At 30.4% G+C, this 24,551-nt stretch overlaps 1 protein-coding gene across 1 annotated transcript; it reads left to right on the forward strand.

The window, feature by feature from the left end:
* The first annotated feature begins 443 nt into the window (after positions 1–443).
* LOC119616548 (protein RRP5 homolog) lies at positions 444–23,862 on the forward strand. Its single transcript, XM_037972964.1, is given in 7 exon segments — positions 444–684; positions 750–2,082; positions 2,149–3,082; positions 19,891–21,605; positions 21,672–21,837; positions 23,542–23,566; positions 23,569–23,862. Coding segments are annotated over 7 exon segments (4,389 nt in total). The 5' UTR covers positions 444–606; the 3' UTR covers positions 23,707–23,862.
* Positions 23,863–24,551: the final 689 nt, after the last annotated feature.

Here is a 24,551-nt window from a genome sequence, read left to right on the forward strand (position 1 = left end):
TGTTTTTCAACAATTTCTTAAAATATTGAAAATTAAGTTTTTAATTCTACAATTCTAAGGCATTGAATGAGATAGGAGTGAAATGTTCCTCAAATAGAAGTTCATCCGGTCTTCTATTCGATTTTCTTGTTCATATCCGTAAATTTGTAAAAAAAAACATCCGAACTAAAAATCAATATTGTACAAGTTGTTGCTCATTGGGTTATTTGCAAATTTAGAGTTGATAACTTATGTCAAAAAAAATTTAAATTAATCCGAATTAGGAATTATTTCCATGATGTAATAAGTGTATCCTGATTACTTCTTTAAAGTTCTGATCATTACAGAATAATCAAAAATATTCTTTACTTTTTTATAGTTGGTTACATTATTCAAATCACATCTCAACTTTTACGGCAGTGTTGCACTGCCCCTTAAAAACATTATAATCTGGCTATTCTAAATCCCCACCAACAGTCCGGCAACAATATTCAAAACATTTCATCGATTCTGCACGTGTAGCTGAAGTTTTATTTTTATTTTAAATTTTTGTGTCGTTTTTAAAACGAAAATCCTAGAAAAAATATATTGTGAAATAAAAAAACAAATAAATAAGCGTTTAAGAAAATGGTGATAGTGGAAAAAAGTTTTCCTCGTGGAGGAATTGTGGAATCCAAAGAAGCTGTAGCCACAAAGCCCGAACAGGTAACAACAATAAACTGCGAAGCGAAATAAAAAATGAATTTCAAGAAAAAATAATTTTATTTTAGATTTTCGGTGCCGTACAAAGAAAAATCAAGAAAAACAAAACTAAAACAACTGCTGCATTAGTAGAAGAAGATGAAGATTTGAAGCCACGTTCAGCAGAACTTTTAACTTATGACACCATACAGGATGGTATGATTGTTATGGGCATAGTCAAAAGCGTGGATCAATTATATTTGAATGTCACATTGCCGGGACGTATAAGTGCTAGGGTGTCTGTTTTGGAAGTATCTGATGCTTATACCAAGTCCATGAAAGAATTCTTACAAAATTCACAATCAGAAGGTTATAAACCTCTACAGGATTTATATAGTGTGGGAAAAATTGTCTATGGCCGTATTAAGGAAATCAAACAAGGAGATAAGGGTGAAATACAAGTCGATATGACTTTAAAGCCCAGCGAAGTACATGCCGAACTTGTACATGCCAACATTAAGAAGGGATTTGTATTCAATGGCGCCGTAGAGGAAATCCAGGAACATGGTTATATTATAGAATCTGGCATTAAAGGCCTGCGTTGTTTTGTTCCCATAGAAAAATCTGAAGCTGGTCATGCTGTAGGAGAATTGATATACCTTAAAGTGGACAAGGTAACCGCCGACAAATCAGTGAGCACTTGTATCTGTGCAGAAATAAAGCCTAACAAACTAAAAATTAAAGATCAAAATGATCCCAACTTGGACTACATACTACCCACAACCATAGTGAATTTCCAGGTCAGTAAAGTGCTGAAGAATGGTTTACAGGGTTCAATAATGAACGAAGTGTATACGGCTTATGTGAATGAGCATCAACTCGCAGATCCCTTAACTTTGCCCGAAGATTATGAAGTTAATGTTAAGTATGAAGCACGCATTTTGTATGTTATGCCTTTAACTAAGTTCGTCTACTTGACCTTGAATCTACGCAATAATGTCGATACCAAAACGGAAACATCTGAAGAGGGCGATGATGAAGAATCCACAAAAACTAAATTAAATCCTGGCGATATTGTGGAAAATGCCAAGGTTCACCATTTAGGCACTGGTGGTGTAGTTTTGATATTAAATAATAAATTTAAAGGCATCATTTCCTATAAAACCATTAAAGCTAACTATAAAGGCAACTATGATCAGGATGAGCTTTTGGCGAAATATGCACGCAAATCAAAACATACAGTTAGAATTACCAACTATGATATCATGGACTCTATGTACATCTGCACAGATGATGCTGCTGCTGTTAATGAGAAATATTTCAGTTTCAACGATATTAAACCTGGTGATTTTGTGACTGCTACCGTTAAGGAAATAAATCACAAAGTTGGCGGTTATTCTCTACAACTGGGAAGAATTAATGGTTAGTAGCTACTGAATTAAAAGTTTGTACTTATGTATTGATAATTTTCTTATTGTTTTCAAACAGCTTTTATTGAAAAATTATTTTTGGCTCCCTCGGCCAAAACTTTGGATCCCAAGACCAAAGTAAAATGCCGTGTCGTTCACGTTAATCCCGAACGTAAATTAGTATATTTAACCAATCGTTCTGAATACATGAACAAATCTAGCAAGCCACTTTTAAGTTTAGATGAAGCCAAAGTAAACAGCAATTATCTTGGTACCGTTGTCAAGTGTACCAACACCTTTGCTTTGGTAAAATTCTTTGGAGATGTAAAAGGTGTCTTTTATAAACAAAATGCCTTGCCGGGACAATTGGAAAATTTAGAGGAGGGACAAACTATACAATTTCGCATAGCCAGTAAAAAAGATGACCAGCTTATATTGGGTTTAGTGGAAAATGCTTTCAAATTGGGTGAAATCTGTCCCGTTACAGTTGTACACACCCTCGAATCTGGTTTGGAAATAAAAGTAAACTATTTCAATAATGAAGGTGAAGATATGGAACAAAAAGGTCTCATACCCGTAAGACTGTTGTCGGATTACATTGACTTATTAAGAGCTAAACTTCATCTATATCCTGTGGGTGAGGAATTAAAAGCTGTCTGCATTTCTGGCAGTATTTTCAGCTTGAGAGATGTTAAATACTTTTCGGAACATTTAACATGTGATTGGAAATCATTGAAAATTGGTAATATTCTAAAGAGTTATGTTAAAGATGTTAACGAAGATGTTGTGGAAATTGTGGTACCCATCGAGGGTTATACGAAAACCGTTAAAGTTCATTTGAAAATGATGCTGGTAAATGCTTTCAAAGATGATAATATTGAATTATCACCCGATCAAGTTGTTTACGTTAAAGTGTTGGGCAAAGAGGACTCTACAAAAACAATAACAGTTTCGGCAAAATTAACTGATGTTTGGGATGGCAAAATGTCTTCTACAGCTAACTTTTGTGAAAGGTAAGTGAACTTGTTATTATTCTTTTTTTGTGTGTAAAAAACATAAGTTGTGATTGTGTTTGGGGTTTAAAAATGCAAACATGAATTTCTAATATTAGGTAAAAATTAACTTTTTTGCGAACAAAACGTATTGACGACTAGCTAAAATCGGTTTAGAAAAATTAGTCAATGTAAATCGTACAAGAAACACAGCTTCGCAGAGAGATTAATAATGAATAAGAAAGTATTTATATAAAACATTAATAACACGCTATTAGACTACATTTATGTAATCAGGATGATAAGTAGTAGTTATTGAAAAGTATGTTAAAAGGTAAGTGGTTACAACTGATTTGGCCATTCTGCCTTATTACGAGAGGTGTTATCGTATTCAAAAATGCGTCGTTTTGTTAAACTGTTATAAGTGGGATTACAAAGTTTTTGCGATGTACATTAAATTAATGAACATTTTAAAAATATTATAAATTTGTTTCTATTTGAAATTGAAAAATATAAAAAATTGGTCTTATAAATAAAAGTAAATATATTATTTTGTGAATTCTTATGATTGAAGTTGTTTATCCAATTCTAGATTTTATATTAAGGGTTTTCATATAAACGTTCAAAAGCCTCGCAAAACTATGCAATCAATTAGATTTTACTTCCACAACATTGATACATTAGATAGCCTATATGAACTGATTATTTCATTATTTTCTCTTCTAAATAATATAGATAGCCATTCGTGCAAATGTGCAAGTTGGCTGACGTGTTTCATGAATCCCCTTATTATGTATTTTCGAAATTCTGTGGAACATATCTTCGAATTTGCAAACGTAATATGACATTTCACTTTCTTCGGTATCCATAATCCAAAAATTGTTTATTAATATCAGAGATATGATATAATTCCGAAAAAATTCCTTGATTTTTCCTATATTTTTGGATCTCGAACTTATGGTTCTTTAGTTGGGCATCAATGTTGTATTTTACTGTTTCAAATAATGTATTGATTCGACCATATGTATATCAACGAAAAAGTGTCCATTGTAAAGGTTTAAAAAATTAACACTTCATACCGCCTATAAATCTTTTCTAGAAATTGTCTCCAAGATTTGAAAACAATTTCTTCAAAGATGATTGAATAACTCTTTAAAACCAAATTATCGGGCATTTCATAAGGGATATTCAGAATTCTTTCCAGATTTTATATCCTACATTACTATAGGGTATTATGGATTTGTACTGGAATGGGTAATGCCTCAAATTAGTGAACAATTAGGACGAGTCTGTGTTGAAACAAGCTATCTAGCAATTCAGCTTTTTGGTGAATTTACTTGAAAGTTTGTTTTGTGTTCTTAAGAAAAGTTGATTAAGGTTCATATGCCGAGCAATTTTTGGCTTTCAATGGTCTACAATTTTCGATTTAAAATTTTATCAAATGAGTACCTTCAAAGAGAGAATTTTAAATTTTTAAAATTTTTCAAAATTTACTTCCCTAATTGATAGAAATCCATAAGCGGCCAAAAAATCAAGCTTTTCAGCAAGTATTTATTTGAATTCAAATGTCCAATGATGGGTAAATACGTTTTTATAGGACTAATCCCTGGTTATATTTTATCGTAAGGTTAAATTGACAGTTTTCATACAAACAATATCTACAGGTTAAACGATAACCGGAGGTGGAGTTAACGGGGCTAAATGGGATTAAAAAGTATCAATTTAGTCATGAGATGGTCTTTTCGGAGATTTTTTTATTTGTGGGCTATATGCTCAAGAACGACACGAGTCCTACTTAGTCCTAGGAAAAACTATAAGCAACAAAAGAACTGTTACAAAAACAATTTTTTTTCGATTATCACGAAATCGGTTTGGGAAGCAAAGTCAAATATGTAAAAAACAAAAAAGAAATTTCATTATGTACAATATCATACTATTTATGAATTTTTCTTATTATTAAAGAAAACAGTTTGGGAAGTCGATCAGTTCAGTTCATCATAACATTTATTACAAATTTAAGTTCAATTTTTTTCACTGTACAGATTTTTATATGTATTTGATTGCAAATAGGTGTGATAACTGATTTGAATTAATTTAAATCTTAAAAATCTCATTAAAATATCATAAATTCATTCATGACTAGGCAGAAATTTTTAAAATGGGAGGGTATGTATATAACAATTAATAACTAACAACTTTTACGCACATTCATAATAATCTTTATAAACTACATAAAACTATATAAATCGACATAAAGTTTTGAGCATAAAAATCAATGTTTTTGTGTAACACAACACAAAAAGTGTTTTTCTTAAAAAAGCAAATAAACAAATTTGATTGAACTATCAATTATCGAGGTTTAACAACAGCAATATTTATGATTATACTATGAATATATATTTTTCTTATTGTTATAATTTTCATGTTTCTCTCTATTTGCTTTTTGTTTTATTATACTTTAAATTGAAACACGTTTTCTGCTCAGTATTAAGGGATGTCAAGAAAAGATACCACGTTATTGTAACGCATGTAGTTGGTTTAATTTTCATTTAATCTTTTTAATAAGATAAGTCAACAAAGATAGCAAGTGTTTGTTTGCTTTAAAAAAAAAATGATGGATTTCTATATGGCTTTCAGGTAGAGATACATGTACTACACTATATTTGTGTGCACACCTGTAAATTTTTCATTCGTTTTATTTTGTTAAATATTTGCCTTTCGCTCTTTCAGTGATCCAAGTGGTTTTTGTTTACATTTTGTATTTGTTCGACAAGAGCCAGAAAAGAGAGCACATTTTTCCCCCAAAACGATCAAGTACTTGCTATCTCATTCTCTACATGATTCACCTGTGCTATGTTGCCAGATAAGGGGCTTCTATATACAAAACTGGGGACATATACAATCATTGCATTTAACGGTTTTTGAATGAAAAGTATCTGAAAGTTCGCTGCAGTAGTGAACAAGTGGTAATATTGTTTTTTTTTACAATATATACTACACAATACATTTGTGTATCTTTTGTCTACTACCCAAGTACACATTCTGTACATATTTATCAAATTACATCGAAATTAATCAAAAATACAAATGTACACTCATGAAGTCATGTACAACAAAATTTGTGTGATTTTTTTCAATTTTTTTTATTGATGTGTTGATTGGTGTGTGCGTGTGTATGTATTTGATTGCAATTTTAAAAATTAGCAGTGTCATTATATATATATATTTTTTTTTTTTTGAATTTGAATTTGTTGACTGATTTTTTTTGTACGATTTTTAACAAAACTTGTTTACAATAAAAGAAATCAGAAAAAAGTAATAAAAAATAAAGATTTTAACTGGTAACTTATTTGAATTCGATACGATTGTTGTTTATTTTTCTACTCTTTGCTCTTTGTGTTTATTTTAACTTTACATAATTTATAAAATTAACATATTTATTTTGTTTTTAAACAAATTTAAGTTAAAGGTTTGCACGGAATTCTAAGAAAGCGTTTACTGTTGTTGTTAATACTTTGTTTTAAGAATTTTAATTTATTTGCAATTTAATCGATTTTAAAAACAAATGATTTTAGGATTTTTGTGTACTTTACCATAAATTGTTACAATTCGACTATTTTACTTAGTTTATATTAAAGCTTCTTCCTTACTTTTCAAAATACATATCGCTTAATTTGTTTCTAGATTCTTTTTACAATAAAAAAACTTTAAAAACTTGATTCATTGATATAATTTGATTTAACACAAATCATGGCTTTGAAAAAGTTTTATTTTTACAAAAAAATCAACCTCTCACCGAAAATAATGTTCATTTTAGTAAAAAGCTAAAGCTGTAATATAGTTTTTAAAACAAAATTTTGAATAGAGTCCCTATGGAAGATAGTCTTTCGCTTTGAGTTTTTATAATTGATTAACAATTAATTTTATTTCCAATATTATAAATACTACTAAACAACTTCCCAAATCCTTAATATTTGTTTTAAATACAAATAGTAACATTTATTAACTATTAAATATTATAAAATTTCGAAAATTAATACTCTGACTTAAACACTTCTCATTTCAATAAAACTTCAATACCTTTTAATATGTTATTTAATTAATTAAACTTATATAGTCATTGGTAATTTTATACTTATTTAAATTTCCCATAAAAAAATGTCGTCAAACTTTATAATATTTTTTATTTTATGTACTTTACATACATTTTATTTAAATGTTAAATATATAATTAATTCCTTAGAATTTTGTTGTTATCTTTTTTAAATTTAAGTGCTTAAAATTCAATCAAAATTGCTTATAAAAGCTATAATTTTCATTGCTCTATTCGAATGTTAAGAGCTGTACAATATTCATTTATAATTCTGGCAAAGTGGGTTTGTGTATTAACTAGTTGAGTCCAAACTGCTTTAATGGCCGTTAAATACTCCTCAAACTTTAAAATGATTGGTTCAGCGGTTTGTTGTAATTGTCTGAGTTTCTCAAATACGTTAGTCAGAAATGGATTTTGTTTTTCAAAATTGAGTACATGATATAACAAAAGCTTGATTTAATGTAGAAATTCTGAGTCCAGATTCTATTGTCCGTGCTATTGTTTTGAATATGAGACCAAGGTGTAAAATAGCGGTGCTACAGTCCGGAAAGCAGCAAACTTGGCTATTCTCTATATGTAAAGAACAAACAATCTTTTGGAAGGCTTCAATTGAAGTTAGAATTACACCTCTATGACATTCCAGTGAAATTTCTTTACCGTAATGACATCAAACATGTTTGAGAAATAGAGAAAAGTTACTTAGACTTTGACGAAGTTGTTATGACGTGATTTTCCGATTTAAAGATGAGTGTCGAAAACCCCACATTGTTTAACTCTGTGTGATTTTTATCATTCGTCTTTAAACTCTACGGATTTCCTGAAATTTGCTACGGTCTTCCATTTGTCAACCGTTGCTCTAGAATGTTGCTATGTACCCCCATTGAAAACCATTGCTCAACATCGACAACTTAATAGGTCCTTTTCCTCAGGAAGAAAGGTACAAGGAACAAACTTGCTACAATAGATAGCGGTGTTTAAGCCTTAGTACAATTTCCAAATAGGAACGCACTGCTAAAATCCTGTGAAAACCTAACCAAAGTACTCAGACTTAATTAAAAATAGAACATTAGTATTATTATTATTATATGTTCATCTTCAACAGGTTCCGAGACAATACCAAACAATCACGATACAATAGAACCTATTGTAAGGCAAAGCTCGATACTAAAACAATGTGAATACAGAATTGAAATGAAGAGATCACAGAAACTTAATCAATTCGAGTCGAAATTTTCTACGTTTGCCAACTTTGATATTCTGCCTAACAACAATAATCCAATGTTTTTACGATTTAAGGGTTTGAGTGATCTCCGATAGGTTAGTGTTTTAGTCCGTTAGGCCGGAGGTCGTGGGGCACTGAGGCACGTATGGCACTGTGGCCTAGGCGTATTTCTTCGGATTTAATATAACATACATCCTCCTTTCAAACTTAATAACTTAGGGTTAAGACTTATTTAGGATAGTGTACTTTTTAGTTCTATGTCTTTAGAACTTGAATTTGTAGAACGATTACTTGAACAAAGTGGATTTTTTTTATTAAAAAAATATTTTTTTAAATTTTTGTATGTTTTGTTTCTTTCGTGCAGTGTATTTCACTAATTACTTTTAAAACTGTATTAATAATAAACTTGGAATTTCGAAAGACGAAAAATCATCAGGCCAATTAATAAAATTTATTCTTACTCCACTAACTATAGAGTACATATAAATGTGTAACTGTGTAAAAGTATTACGAATCAAATTTCGCGGTTTCTTAAGACATGCACTTCTCTGTTATGTACATTAGTATTGAAACTCAAAACCCTCGACTGATAATTTTGTAACTGTTATATTTATATATTTGGAAAATTTTTGTATATATACACACACGCACGCTCAACACACAAAAAAAAAAACCAGCACATTTCAATTCAATTACACGTTGACGTCTAGACTCGAGGAATTAAACGATAAATAAATTTTGAACAAACGTCATTTAAGAATAAGAACATTTGTACTTCATTTAAAATAAATAAAATAAAAAAAAATTACCCACCCTACTTTAAATGAACTGAAATGAATAACAAACAGTATTATTGACTCTTCATACAAATGTGGAGATTTTTTAAAATTTATTTAAGAATTTTGTATTGGGGATTTGTATATTTTGTTATTGGAACTTGGGGCTGTGCTTGGTGGATGTTACTCTTGTGGCAACACTACATTGTGATATTCCGTGTGTGCATAGAGCGGCCATATGATTTGAGTTTTTCGCTTTTCAGTTTTTTTTTTTTAGTTCTGTCACAATTGATCGTACTGAGTAGTAGTAGCCAGTAGTGGTTATATAATATTCTTTCGTTTACCTTTTATTATTCTTCTATTTTTAATCAAACAATTAAAAATAAATTTATTTAATTATCGTTTTCTTTTCTGTTTTAACAATTAATACTAAATAAGTGAACTGAAATCGTTGTGAAATTGTGTTAACGAAAAAATATTTTTACTAAAGAAGTGCCGTTATTTGAATATTTTTATTGAAAAATTAAAAAAGAAACGTTTTACAACTTTAAACGAAGTTAAAGGAGAGAAATTTCTACGATCAGCTTTAAATAAAATATAAAATTTTTATATGCGCCGAAAATTATAGAAAAAAATTAAATAATTTTTTCTATATGAAAGATTTTTGTCAATCGTTTTTTATCTTTATTGTTGTTGTTTGTTTTGCTGTTGTTGTTGGTGCTTATTGTACGTACGACTGATCGACTGAGGAGCACTATAGTATGGGGATCGTGCAGTAGAAAGATAGATGGTGGTGGTGGTGGTACGGTACGATATGGTTTGGCTGTATGGTGGTAAACATATGCGTATGTGCTAATTTATAAACTTTTATTATATGAAGAAGAAAAAAAATAAAAAAAAATAATAATATAGAAAAAATACGTTGGTAAACGGAGTACAGCCATTAATTTCGAAGCAAAGACGTTCGACCATTATTATTGTAATAATATAAAACGCTGGTGGCTGGTTAGCAACAAAAAAAAAACACTTCATTAAATAAAAATTAATTTTAACATAACAAGTGAAACTTTAAGATAAACTGCGTTAAAAGTATTAATAAAAAATTAGAAAAAGAAAACACAAAAAATTAATAAATTCTAAATAGAAAACCGCGATGATAAACTTTATGATGGATTACGTGGAAATAACAAAAAACCGAAAGTAATTAATGTAAAGAAGTATTATATTAATATAAAGTGATGATTGATTTTAAACTACAATACAAATAACAATAATAATTAAACGGGAAAAACAGACGACGATAAAGAAGAAAACGATTTACGAATTACGAATAAAACAACAACAACAACAACAATTATAATAACAATAATCAAAATAATAAAAACAATAACAATAAAGTAATAAAAAGTAAAGTACATAACTGAAAAAGAAAACAAAATGGCTGAATCTGGTATTGATTTAGATTTTGACTTTGAAATTGATTATCAATGTCCCATGGATGAAGATAGACTCGAAGATGTGTTGCCTTCAGTCAAAGTCTCCGGTCCAAATTCTAGTGATGTTGAATTCTATGAGCTTAAATCGGCTACACGCACGATTAGACCCGATAACATACCAACGTTTAAAACCGTTACACCCACCTCAAGGACACAATTGAAATTACAGTTGCAGAGAGAGCAACAACAGCAAGAGTTAGAACGAAGAGAGGCCGAAAAGAGAGAAACTGATGCTTTTCAACAGCAGCAGCAGCAGCAACAACATCATCAATTGCAAAGTGTTTATCACAATCAACAACAGCAGAAGCAGCAAATCAATTTAGAACAGCAACAGCATAATAATAGCAACAACAATAACAATAATAACAACAATAACAATGTGGGCTCTAGTCCCCAAGTGCAAATTCAGTCTAATCACAACAATAGTAGCGGCAACAACCAGAATCGCAATTCGAGTTCGGATAGTTATGGGTCAAAAAATATGGACACCTTAATGATACCGCAAGCTCAGTCGAGTCCCGTTACAGTTAAGGTGCCCCTCAACTCGATCGGTGTCGAGTTGCCCCAACAGGTTTTGCAAGTGCGAACAATTTTAGAAAATCCCACGCGTTATCATGTCATACAAAAGCAAAAGAATCAAGTGCGTCAATACCTTAGTGAATCATTCAAAAATCAAACCGATTGGAGCGGTAGAGCTGCCAGTTCCCTGGCCAATCTCAGAGTTACGGTGGCCAGTTCAAATCCCAATCAACAACAAACACATCAAAATAATGAACGTTCCAGCAGCAGCTATACACTTGGCATGAATGCCAATAACAGTATTGTAAACGACAACTGTTCATCGGTAAACAGCTCTCCGCGTCAAATGCGTATAACACCGGCTGCTTCGCCTAACAGTGCCACCATACTCGACGACAATATGCCCTTGTCGCCCTACAGTATGGGCAATAATAATAGCAATGGTGCCAACTCCTATTATATGCCTTATACCGGCTCAGATAATGGCAATCAACAATCATCGCTCAAATCGTTTGGCAATAATTCTGCCAGTAACTTGGGCAATAGTAAAAGTGCCAATAATACCTCTTTGGGCAGTCGTTCAAATCCTGGTAATCTAGTTAAAATGATGCGTAACACTAATTTTATGAATTCATCCGGTCCCAGTGGCATGGCCAGTCCTATACAATCCGCCACACCCAGTTTGAGTTCAGTAGCGACCAGTAATTCGGAATTACCGCCATCGTTTGAAAGTGATGCCGATTTGGATTTTGAGGATATTTTGCACAACAATAATCTTAATGACACCCTTAAGTTTGATGATTCATTCTCGACGGAGCTGAACATTAAACAGGAGCCACACTCTATGAGCGAAGCAGAAGCCAGTGCTTTAGCTAAAGATCGCCAGAAAAAGGATAATCACAATATGATAGAACGTCGTCGTCGTTTCAATATAAACGATCGCATTAAGGAATTGGGTACCCTGCTGCCTAAAACCAACGATCCCTACTATGAAGTGGTGCGTGATATTAGACCCAACAAGGGCACTATACTAAAAAGCTCTGTTGACTATATCAAATGTTTAAAACATGAAGTGGCACGTTTGAAACAAAACGAATACCGTCAAAGACAGATTGAAGTGCAAAATAGACGGCTGCTTAATCGCATCAAAGAACTGGAAATGCAAGCCAAATCCCATGGCATACCATTATCAGACTTCAATAATACCTCCGTTTCGGCTCCAACACCAACAACTTCCTACTTAAAAAATGCTAGTCCTTCTAATAATATGAATCATCATTCTACACCGTTAATCAACAATGAAGTGTCACAAGAACAGCAGTCAACAAATGCCTCTAATCATAATAATAATAGTACTAATAATAATGATAATAGCCTCAATATAAATATTAACACTATGGAAGACCTCATGGAGGATAGTAAGCACAATTTGTTACAGGGTAGTGGCGGCGGTGGTGGCCTTGGAATTGATACCATGCTTACAATACCGAGCAATCAACTCCTACAATCCGCACCCCACTCACCCAATCTACAAATGCAGTGTAGTATTCACAGTTACACATCGAATGGTGGCAATGATTGCAACGAACACAATCACAATGACAGCTGTTGCAGTAGTAGTCATCAATTGTCCTTAGATGATATTTATGCCAGCAGTTCACCGGTATCTTCACCAGCGCATCACACACATTCAAACACTACCTCTACGACACCAACTCCCACCAATCACCATCAAACCCCCCTAAATACATGCTGTGGCGCTGGGGGTAGTCTCGGCTGCCTATCCAGTAGTTGCTCAAATAATTGTCATCATAAATATCAGCACGGATCAAATAGCACTCTACAACAATGTCAACCCAGTCCCAACAATACCTCAGCAAATTTCGATCTAATGGTAGCTTGTGGTTCCGACTCACTTGGCGATTGCCATCATCATCATCACCATCATCATCATAATAACAGTGACAGTTTGGCTGCATCACCCACATCATTACAGCACGGACGAGATCCTTTGCTATCCTCCTCTCATCAACATCCCCTCGATGCTCACAGTCATTTGGATACACTAGATCCGCATCAACATGATCTACACCATCATCATCATCAGCTGCATGATGATCCTGATGATATGGATCATCATCAGCATCATCATTCTGTTGATCTCGCCAGTGCTATAATGAGTGATACTTTATCGCTTGTCTCATCCAATCCCTCTGAATCTATACTGCTATCATCGGATTTCCTTGACATTGACATGTCGTGATAGTTATGGTGTACAGTCAAACAAAGATTGAATTTTAAATATTGTGCTCAGAAAATTAGCAAAAAATTTTAGTGAAAAAGAAACAGGGAGCAAGAGAGAGAGAGAAAAAGAGCAACACAGATAAGGAGAAGAAATATATTGCTCAAAATACATAACATTGTTAAGTACTCCACACGTTTTTTTTTTGCGCAACCTTAACAGAAAGAATCTTTTTTTTTATATCAATTAAACTTTCTCTTAAATATTTGCAATTTTTTTTTTGCAATTTGTGTCATATATTTGCTGCTAATTCCAACAATTAATTAAATTTATAGATTTTCTTTATCATTATTTTGTTTCTAGTGGCTTTAAATAAGGGCTGTGATTTATTTAAACAAAAATTAAACGTATGTTTATAGTTCAAGTAGTTTTTTTTCAGATAACATTTGCTTCCTGTTCAAATGTCTCAATGTTTTCTTTGCTTTTTTTGTCTGAATTTTTGTTTGGCTTTGGAATTTAAAAAAACGTTTGCTAAATTTGTCCCTTCCTTCTTTTTTTCCAAAATTAAATTGGTTTCTTATTAAACATTCAAAAACTAGCCCTAACAAGTAAAGTTAAGCTAAGATAAAATGAAAATATGGCCAGAAACGTAAGATTTAGGGAGAAAAGCTATTTTAAAGGCCATTAATTGGGCATTAAACTGGCATTTTTGGCAGCAAAGAAGAAAAACTTCTTTGGAATATGAATATTTAAAAAAAGTTTAACAAACTTTAATAAACTATTACTTTAAACATATCATAACTGTCTGAAAATCCTAAAAAATCCCAATTCTTGACTTAAAAATGCTGCAAAAACTATTAAGTTTTTGAAAATTATAGAAAGCCATAAAATCACAAGCCATATAACTAAATATATTGTACATGTGTTCGTTTGGTGCAAAAACTTATTTGTTGTATAAATATTTTTTTTATAAAAAAGAACAAAGTTTTAAGACAAGCAAAAATATTTGAAAAAATAAATACTTAATTGGCAACGCTTTGCAGGCCGCCGCCGCCGCTGCTGCAGTTGTATAAAAAAAAATGTGCAATATTTAATAAATGGCACAAAAAATGCTTTTGTTTTTGGCGCCTTCCCTACTAAAAGACATTGCTTTCATATATTTAAGGCATTATTACTACTTAATTCTTTTAAACTTTATTTACAAACAGAAAATATATATATTTATAAGATCTCTTTTTTCATAATTTAACAAATTTGAAACTTTTCTATCCCCCAAAGTAATTATTATTGTTCCCACCCGTGAAAAAAGGGGGGTAAACAATAATGAAAATAATTAGTATTCATGTCATTCTCAATGACTCTAATCTGACTTCTTTTACCTGAGTTTTATATTAAAAATTGTAATTAAAAAAATATATATATAAATAACTTCTTCTATTTACTTACTTTTACTACTACTAATCTTAGTTAAATTACTAAACTGTTGCTTTTTATTTTTAAACATTTTTATTTGTATAGTATTTTACTGTTTGTTTAATTCCTTGTTAAGTTTATATTTAGCCCTAAATTGTTTTTTTTTTTTTTTTTTGTTAATGTTAGTATAAATTTTAAGTTTGTAAGTTTCTTATAGTTATAGAATGAGAACGAGAGTAACGTTTGAAAATATTATTATTGTTTTGTTTAAATTTTTTTTTTTTAAGTCGTTTGTTAAACAATATATAACCTCCAATTTAAATTGTTATCTAGCCGTGTTAAAACAAAAAATCAGCATACATATTGCACTATTCCAGTAATTGTTTAAAAAAATTAAAAAAAAAATACTAACTAAATACTAGTATAAATGTACTTGTACTATCTCTAGTTGTAAGTTGTAGTTTTTATTTATTGTCTTTTTATTTTATTTCGATTTTTATTATTTGTAATTCTAACACACGAAGTCTCAAAAAAAAAAAAAATGAAAATACAAAAACAAAACGAAAACAAACAGAAAACATAAAATTTATTAACAAAAATTCATTTTATCGCAGTAACAACATACATACGTCGTCGTATCTCTAACTTTTAAGCCATATAAATTCATAGTCAATGTTCTTTTGTTGTTGTTATAATTAAATTTTATTTTCATTTTTTTTTCACTAGGTTTGTTTTATAATTTTTTTTTTGTTTCCAATGATAATGAGGAATTTCCGTTTCAAATTATAAATAAGTCTGTCAAAAAAAACTATATAGATATTTCATTATTATTATTATTATTTTCCCTAAATTTTTATTAATGAAAAAATTAAAAAAAAACGTAAAAAATTTATTTTTAATTTAAAGTTAAAAAATTTATTATTAATTTGTTTTTAATTTTATGAAAGACAAACAAAAAAAAAACACACATTAATTTGTTTGCTATACTTAACTATGTATAATTAAATAATCTTAAATTAATATATTTATATATAGAAGAAGAAAACAAAAAAACAACAAAAATAATAAATCAAATGACTGTTATAATGATCCCAAGTACTTGTAATATCTGTGAAGATGTCTAAACGTATACAAAATAATTATAATTTTTTTTCACTGTGTGAAATGCAACTCAATATTTAAACAAAAAATATAAAATAAATTTATTTGATTTTTTTTAAAGAAAATTTAAAAAAAGTTCATAAAAAATTACTCAATATTACTTTTTTTATTTCATTTTTTTCTCTACTTTTTTTGGCAAATACTAAATATTTTAAACTAAAGCATGTTAATTTCTTAAATAAATATAAATTGTATATTATTTAGTATTTTATTAAAGTATATACTATATATCAACTTATACATACATATAAACACAAAAGACATATATACATACCTACTGTACTATACCCTACCCTACCTACCTACCTACATCACCGTTTTATTAAATGTTTGCTTTAGTTATTTTATTATAAAATTTATTAATAATTTTCACACACCAATCGAAAGCAGCAAAAAGAAAAGAAAATGTGTAATTATTAAAGTTAAACAATTACTATCTCTCATTTATCAATCTTTAAATTCATTTTTTAATGATAGATTTGTTTAATTGTATAATTTTTAATAATAATTAATTAAATCTTAAAAAAAACTATTGTTGTAAACTTGTATTATTTAGCTATAAATTGTTAATATATATATAAGGTCATAATTTCATTCTTAGAATGGACCTAATAAAATAAAAAGAAACTTAGAAAAAAATCCTTACCTATATTTTTCAAAGCGTTTTGTAAATTTTTGAAAAACAAATTTCAATTAAAAGAAACTGTTAATATTTGTGAATATTAAGCTCTAACATTCCTCAGTTCCTTGTTTTGCCTTTAATGTTGTTTTGTTTCCTTTACAGCTTAGTGTTATCCCGCTATTGTTTTTTTTATTAAATTAATAATCAAGCCCGGCTTTGGTTAGTTACCGCTGCAATTTAATGCTTCCGCTAACGTTTATTTACTTTAGAATTTTTATATGTGTGTGAGTTGCCAATACAATTGTTGTCTTACGTTATTTGAGGGGCGTTTTTCAACTGACAATAGGAGTTTTGTTTACTCTATATAATTGATGAAAATAAAGGTTTAAATTGAATAGATAAATAAAAATAATAACGAAAGCTTGAGAAGATGGTGTGGAATTTTATATAGTTAAAACTGAAACACGTTTTTTAACACAATATCAAACTTTTCACAATCTTCTCTGGGGGCAAACAAAATCTTATTAAGAATGAAACTTATTGCTTAAAAAATATGTCCAATATTTGGTCATTTATTCTTTGAACTTAAAAGCAAATTGTGTTCCATTAAGGGGAACTTTTTCGTTATAGTATTCAAGCGATATCTCGCTTTCAATAGACTAAATATATAGTTAGTTAAAATTTAGACACGTTTTTTAACAAAATATCAAACTTTTCACAAATCTTATTAAGAATGAAACTTATTGCACAAAATACATCCTCAATATTTCTTCTATTATTCTTTGAACTTTAAAGGAAATTGTGTTCCATTAAGGGGAACTTTTTTCGTTGTAGTATTCAAGTGATATCTCGCTTTCAATAGGCTAAACAAGCGATAGTTTGTTTAGACCTCTTGTCTAGAAACGGTTTCTATTCGTCTCTATTCTACATTTCCATTACGCGCCTTTATTCAGTTACACAAAGATCAATAAAGACATTGCAACAATAAACTGAATCGGATGTAGCAACTATAAATTAAAACATAGAAATGTAACGGAATTTGGCAAATGTAGAAAATTTAGATTCGAATCATAATGTCGAATAGGTATGATTTCGTAAAATTCGGAATATATTGTCAAACTAGAAAATTGTCACAGTTCACTTGTTTATGAAACAATTGTTTAGATAGAGAGTTTGATAGAAAAGTCAATTTAACGATGCCTGTCTGTCTCTATGTTGTTTTCCCAAGTCTCCAGATCTATATTATCAATATTTTTAGCAGACATACCTTCGAGAAGTTTGCTATTGCAAATCAACAAAATCGGCTAATAAATAACAGATATAAGAAAAAAATTTCGAAAAAAACACTCTATTTCAGAATTGGATACCTTAGGTAATATGTACATCAAAAGAAAGATATTCTAAAGTCTTTTCATACGATCTGCATTATATGTTCAAAAAATATGGGGGGTTTGGAAATTTTACTTATTTTATGGAAATTTGTAGTTTTTTTTTGTAAAAAATTTATGTATAGAAAACTTGCAGATTACTTGGCCAATGTTTAGCGTTTTGACTTATATTAATATTGACCTACAGTTCCCAATCTTTTCCTTATAAAGCCATATAACTTCGATATTAGGACCATCAGATATTGTGTTATAAATATTGTTAGTATTGGCGTTTAGCAGCAAAAATCTTTACTCAAAATCATAAACCCTTTCCTAGACACTTTGTATATCAAATTAAAGGTATTTGAAATATCTCTTTGCTTCAGATTCCAACATTGGAATTCCAAGTTATTTGAGGGCCAGATCAATTTTTCTGTCTATAGGATTGTAAAATTCCCTCTTTACGAAGGGTAAAAGTAACAAATATATATATATATATATATATATATATATAGAAGTTTAGGATCATTTTGAGGATATGTTATGAAAAACCAGTGATGGCTACGTTCCCATTCCTCTAAAACATATCTTCAAATTAAGATTCAAAATACTGAATGTTCATTATCGAGTATGAGATTTTCTGCTTTTTCCTAGGGGGAAAACTCTTGAATGGTACAACTATCGCTGAATTAACAATTGTAGGGAGAGTTATTCGAATCTTGTCGGAGTTAAGATCCAATTCATGTATTTCCCACAGGAAAACATTTATAGGTATTGAAATTATTATCGAGTATGAAGTCGTCTGTTGTTAGAAAAACTCACAGATGGTACAATTGCTGAATTAAGAATTGTAAGGAAAGTTATTCGAATCATTTTGAACTATCGGTGTAGTAAACATATCTTTTTTTTTGGAAATTTAAATAGTGGATATTGTTTTGCATAATTGAGTAATAGGTCAGCTGTTATTAAAAGATCTTCTCTAGTGGAAAAAACTTAGTTGTTTCTTCAAATGAAATGCGATCAATTAATAGTGAAATTATGCAAATTCCACTAAATAACCTTTTACTCTTATGTCAAATTTTGAACTACTTTCCAAAGTTAATTTTATACAATAGGCTAGATAATCTTACGATTTTATACAAATAACAGCTGCTATAACTTTTTCAAAACAATAAAACTTCCAAAATCAGTTAAAAAGTGTTAAATGCAAAAAAAAGTTAACCTTTTTTGCAATTGGCAAATTTTACGTGATAAACACAACACTTTTTTTTAAATAAATTTTTACGTGATTAACGCACATTTTTTTTCGTTATACGTTTAAACAATAGTTTGCTAAAGATAGGTCAAAGCTAAAATACATGATTTCCTTTCTTTGCATATTAATTTATTCACTTCAGACTCAGACAAAATGTGTATTTTATGGTTGATTTTTTATTATTAATTTATTTTTATTTCTATATTTAATGCTAATTAGAGCAAAGATCAAATTATTGGACTTTTGCGAGTCTGCAAAAGATTTTTTTTTAATCACAACGTCATATCTAGAAATATTAAAGCTATTTTTGCACATTTTTTTTTTAAAGAGTGATTAAGCAAATTGTTTGCTACTATTTCTTAAAGCAGAAAATGAGATATTGAGAGAACTATAACCTTAATTGTGTTGATTTAATTTGGAAAATTATAGAAATAAAACTCAGTTCCTGGTAATTATTAGTTTAACGAGACAAAGATGTGTTCAGTCTAGGAAGAATATAAGGATGGGATAATGTTTTCCATTAATCAGCTTACACAATAACAATTTTTTATCATTATACCTCTAACAAAGACATCAAGGTCCTCCCTCTTTTATTTTTATAGTTTTTTCTAATATTAATTTAAAACCATTTTCATTCTCTTTCTCACTCTTTTCCAACTCAAGCTATTTAACGGAAATTTCTGATATCAAACAACAACTTAAGAAACAAGGCCATGCCATAGCTCGTTATTCTCCCGGCGATAAAGTTACTGCCCAATTTCGTGATGTCAATGAGGTCACCAACGATTGGGAATATGTGCTAAACGAAACTGAAGTTGTGGGAATTGTAAAAACATCAGTAGTGGGTAAAGCCAAGCCACCCAAAAAGGGAACTAAACAAGAATGTGTTATACTATGGGTTGACTATAGCAATCAATTGGTATTTCTTAGTAATAAACCTGGAGATTTGGAACATATATCGACAGAGAAGAATATACCCGCAAATCTAGTTGGTAAATCTGGCATTAATGCTAAAGTTTTATTCAAAAACGAAAGTGTTTTCGTGTGTTCCCTAAAGAAGGGTAAAAATCCTGTGGTCTTTTGTCCTACCCAATTGCATTACAATGATTTTGAATATACCGCCAGTAAAACAATAGCCGAGGGACAATTTTGTAAATTGGCCTTTATACATGAGTCACAACCCATAGCCATACTAGATGATACACACAAATTGTGGCAGGAAATCAATAGAAAACGTAAATTAGCCAAGGAGGAAAAGACAACAGAAGCGGTGGAATCCAAGAAACAGAAATTGGAGAAAACCAAAACGGAAGAAAAACAAGAGCCGGCGGTGTTGACTAAGAAACAAAAATTGGAAAATGAAGCTAAAAGTAAAAAGGAAAAACAGATAGAGCAAGCTAAAAAACATCAGTTGGATATGTTAGAAAAGAGAAAGGAAAAAAAGCGCACAGCGTCAGAAACTAAAGCACAGGAAACGGTAAAAACTACAAAAACTAAAGCTAAGAAAACTAAAACAGAAGACAGTAACAATGCCAGTGATAGTGACAACGATAATGAAACTAAAGATGATACCTTGCTCTTCTATGAAGATAAAGCACCCGATACAAAGGCAGCTGAAAAAGTTATAGATGTTAGTAAAACAACTACCAACTCCAACACAAATAAAAAACCCCAAAAACCTGTTGTGAAATCCCTAACAGGTGTTAATGATTTTTGGAATCTTGATTTAAACAATATCTCCACAAATGTTGAATCCTCAGATGACGATGATGACAACGATGAAAAGGATGAGAAACCCAGCAATAAAAAGAAACTTACAGCCGCTGAAAAATTCAAACAGCAACGTGAAGAGGAGGCCCGCCTACGAGCCATAGAAGAAAAATATGCCGATCCCAATCAATTACCCGATTCAGTAGATCAATTCGATCGTTTAGTACTCTCTGATCCTAATAACAGCAAACATTGGATCAATTATATGGTATTTCATTTGCAATCGACCGAAATCGACAAAGCCAGAGCTGTGGCACGCAGAGCTTTAAAAACCATTACCTTTAGAAATTCCGATGATCAAATCAATATTTGGGTGGCTTTACTTAATTTGGAATTGCGCTACGGCAGCAAGGAAACCTTTAATGATACCCTCAAGGAGGCCTTAATGTACAATGAACCCTTAAAGATTTATCTGCGCACCGTGGAAATTATAACAGATGCCCAAAAGACCGCCGAACTGGTGGAAATCATTGGCAATTTAACGAAAAAATTCAAAACAGAACCCGAAGTTTGGCGCGTATGTGCAAATGCTTTCTTCACAGTGGGTATGACCGAAAGAGCACAACAATTGTTGCACAAAGCTCTAGCCTGTCTACCGGAAAGAGATCGTAAGTTTTGATACGGATCTGTTAGGTTATTCAATGTTTAATTTTGTGTGTTTTTTTCTCGTTTAGATGTCAATACTATTGTCGTGTTTGCCAACTTAAATCACAGACATGGCAACAATGAAATGGCCCAGACTTTATTGGATCAAGTGGTTACTTCTTATCCCAAACGTGTGGATGTTTGGTGTCAATATGTGGACATGTTGGTTAAGGCAGAGTTAATAGATTCAGCAAGGTGAGTAAAAAAGTGTGATTTAAAATAAATTATAATAAAGAATCGAAAATTATCAAGTTTCGAAGTTCAAAAGATTGATACTTCAAAGTTCTCATAAAAATTTGAAATTTTTAGAAAGATTAGAAAATTTTATACAAAAAATTTATAATTTTAATAAAATAAAAAACAAAAATTCAAAATTTGAATAAAAAAATCAAAATTTGAATAAAAATTCAAAATTTGAATAAAAATTCAAAATTTGAATAAAAAAAAATAAAAAATTTAATAAAAATTCAAAATTTGAATAAAAATTCAAAATTTGAATAAAAATTCAAAATTTAAATAAAAGTACAAAATTTAAATAAAAGTACAAAATTTTAATAAAAATTTGAAGTTAGTTAGTTAGTTAGTTAGTTAGTTAGTTAGTTAGTTATTGTTAGTTAGTTGTTAGTAGTTAGTTGTTAGTTAGTTAGTTAGTTCGTTCGTTCGTTCGTTAGTTAGTTAGTTAGTTAGTTAGTTAGTTAGTAGTTAGTTTAGTTAGTTAGTTAGTTCGTTAGTTCGTAGTTAGTTAGTTAGTTAGTTAGTTGTTTCGTTCGTTAGTTAGTTCGTTTAGTTAGTTCGTTAGTTAGTTCGTTTCGTCGTCGTTCGTTCGTTCGTTGTTAGTTCGTTAGTTCGTTAGTTAGTTCGTTCGTTCGTTCTCGTTCGTTCGTTCGTTCGTTCGTTCGTTTCGTTCGTTAGTTCGTTCGTTCGTTTCGTTTAGTTCGTTCGTTTTCGTTCGTTCGTTCGTTCGTTCGTTCGTTCGTTCGTTCGTTGTTCGTTCGTTCGTTCGTTCGTTCGTTCGTTCGTCGTTTCGTTCGTTCGTTTCGTTCGTTCGTTTTCGTTCGTTCGTTTTCGTTCGTTTCGTTCGTTTCGTTCGTTCGTTCGTTCTTCGTTCGTTGTTCGTTCGTTCGTTCGTTCGTTTGTTCGTTCGTTCGTTCGTTCGTTCGTTCGTTCGTTCGTTCTTCGTTCGTTCCTTCGTTCGTTCGTTCGTTCGTTCGTTCGTTCGTTCGTTCGTTCGTTCGTTCGTTTCGTTCTTCGTTTCGTTCGTTCGTTCGTTCGTTCGTTTTCGTTCGTTCGTTCGTTCGTTCGTTCGTTTCGTTCGTTCGTTTTCTTCGTTCGTTCGTTCGTTCGTTCGTTCGTTCGTTTCGTTCGTTCGTTCGTTCGTTCTTTCGTTCGTTCGTTTCGTTCGTTCGTTCGTTTCGTTCGTTCGTTCGTTCGTTCGTTCGTTAGTTCGTTCGTTCGTTCTTCGTTCGTTCGTTCGTTTCGTTCGTTCGTTTCGTTCGTTCGTTCGTTCGTTCGTTCGTTCGTTCGTTCGTTCGTTCGTTCGTTACGTTCGTTTCTTTGCTTCGTATTCACGTTTCCCCCCTCCGTTTTTAAATATCCCGCTTTCTTTTTTGCTTTTAATACAAATTAAGATTTATGGCTGAAATTTGAATTTTTTCACATAGTTATATGAAATTTACAAATTGGACAATTTTGTTTTTTTAAGCAAAAATTTTCCATTGATAAAAAACTAGACAGAATCCATTGTCTTAACAAAACAAATTATTAGGAAATCTAAAAAATTTTGCTCACATTTCTCTCATTTTAACTCAACTAGTTCACACTAGCTTTTGCACCTAAATTTAAAAGCTTTTTTACATTATTATTTACTTTAAAATAAATATTCATTTGTTTCATCTCTAGAAATATCTTGGAACGTGCTGTTGTTACAAAAAATACCTTTTACGGAAAATGCGTACAATTTTCAAAAAATATTTGGAATTCGAAGAACGTTTTGGCAACGACACTAATGTTCAACGAGTTAAGCTATTGGCCATGGATTATGTTAAAAAGAATGAAAATCTATAAAAAAAAAAGAATATTTATATTTAAGTGAAATGTTAGTTTTTTTTTTTGTTTTTCTTTTTAGAGATTTCTATACTCTATATGTAAATGAGAATAAGATGAGGTATATTATAAAGAAATATACAAATAAATATTTTTTAAATATATTATAGAAAATAAGTATACAAATTGTATGATTCATTGAAAGCAAGCAGAAGAACTAGGGGGTTGTTTATAATTTATGAATGTGTGTAATTGTATTTGTTTTAGTAGAATGTGTGAAAGAGATTAAAAAGAAGTTAAAAGAAATTTATGGCCGACTAAATAAGAAATTCAAAATTGACTGGACTTTTAATTTTTATAATTTTTTGTGATAATATTAATCAAATTATGATATTAAGAGAATAAAGAAATATAGAAAAATATTTAATGTCGATCGTACATTGAATAAAATCATTAGTCATCTTGAAAACATAAGTTTTAGTATTGACGTTGACAACAAATAATGTTTCTTACATCAAAAATAAACTATATTTTAAAAATAGATAATATATTCATATAGTTTCACTATATTTTTTACTTAAACATCTAATTTTATGTTATGGCAGTCTTGTAGTAAATAAATGATCCTTTTTGAAGAATTGTTTCACCAAAAATGAAAAGATTTCAAAATAACATAAATTTTTCTCAAGATATGAACAATTTTTCTTAATATGATTGAGGCAATATATAATAATTTTTTAATAAAAATTTTTATCTAAATATTGCTCAAAATTGCTTCTAATCTTAAAATGTTCTCTAAAGCTTCTCTAGAAATACATAGTTTTATAAATCTTGCTACAGAACGAGTGTCAACTAGAGATAGATAA

The sequence above is a fragment of the Lucilia sericata genome, unplaced genomic scaffold, assembly GCF_015586225.1.
Source record: "Lucilia sericata isolate MDLA Ls3-8-SP2 unplaced genomic scaffold, ASM1558622v1 Contig000079F_arrow, whole genome shotgun sequence".
Taxonomy (NCBI): domain Eukaryota; kingdom Metazoa; phylum Arthropoda; class Insecta; order Diptera; family Calliphoridae; genus Lucilia; species Lucilia sericata.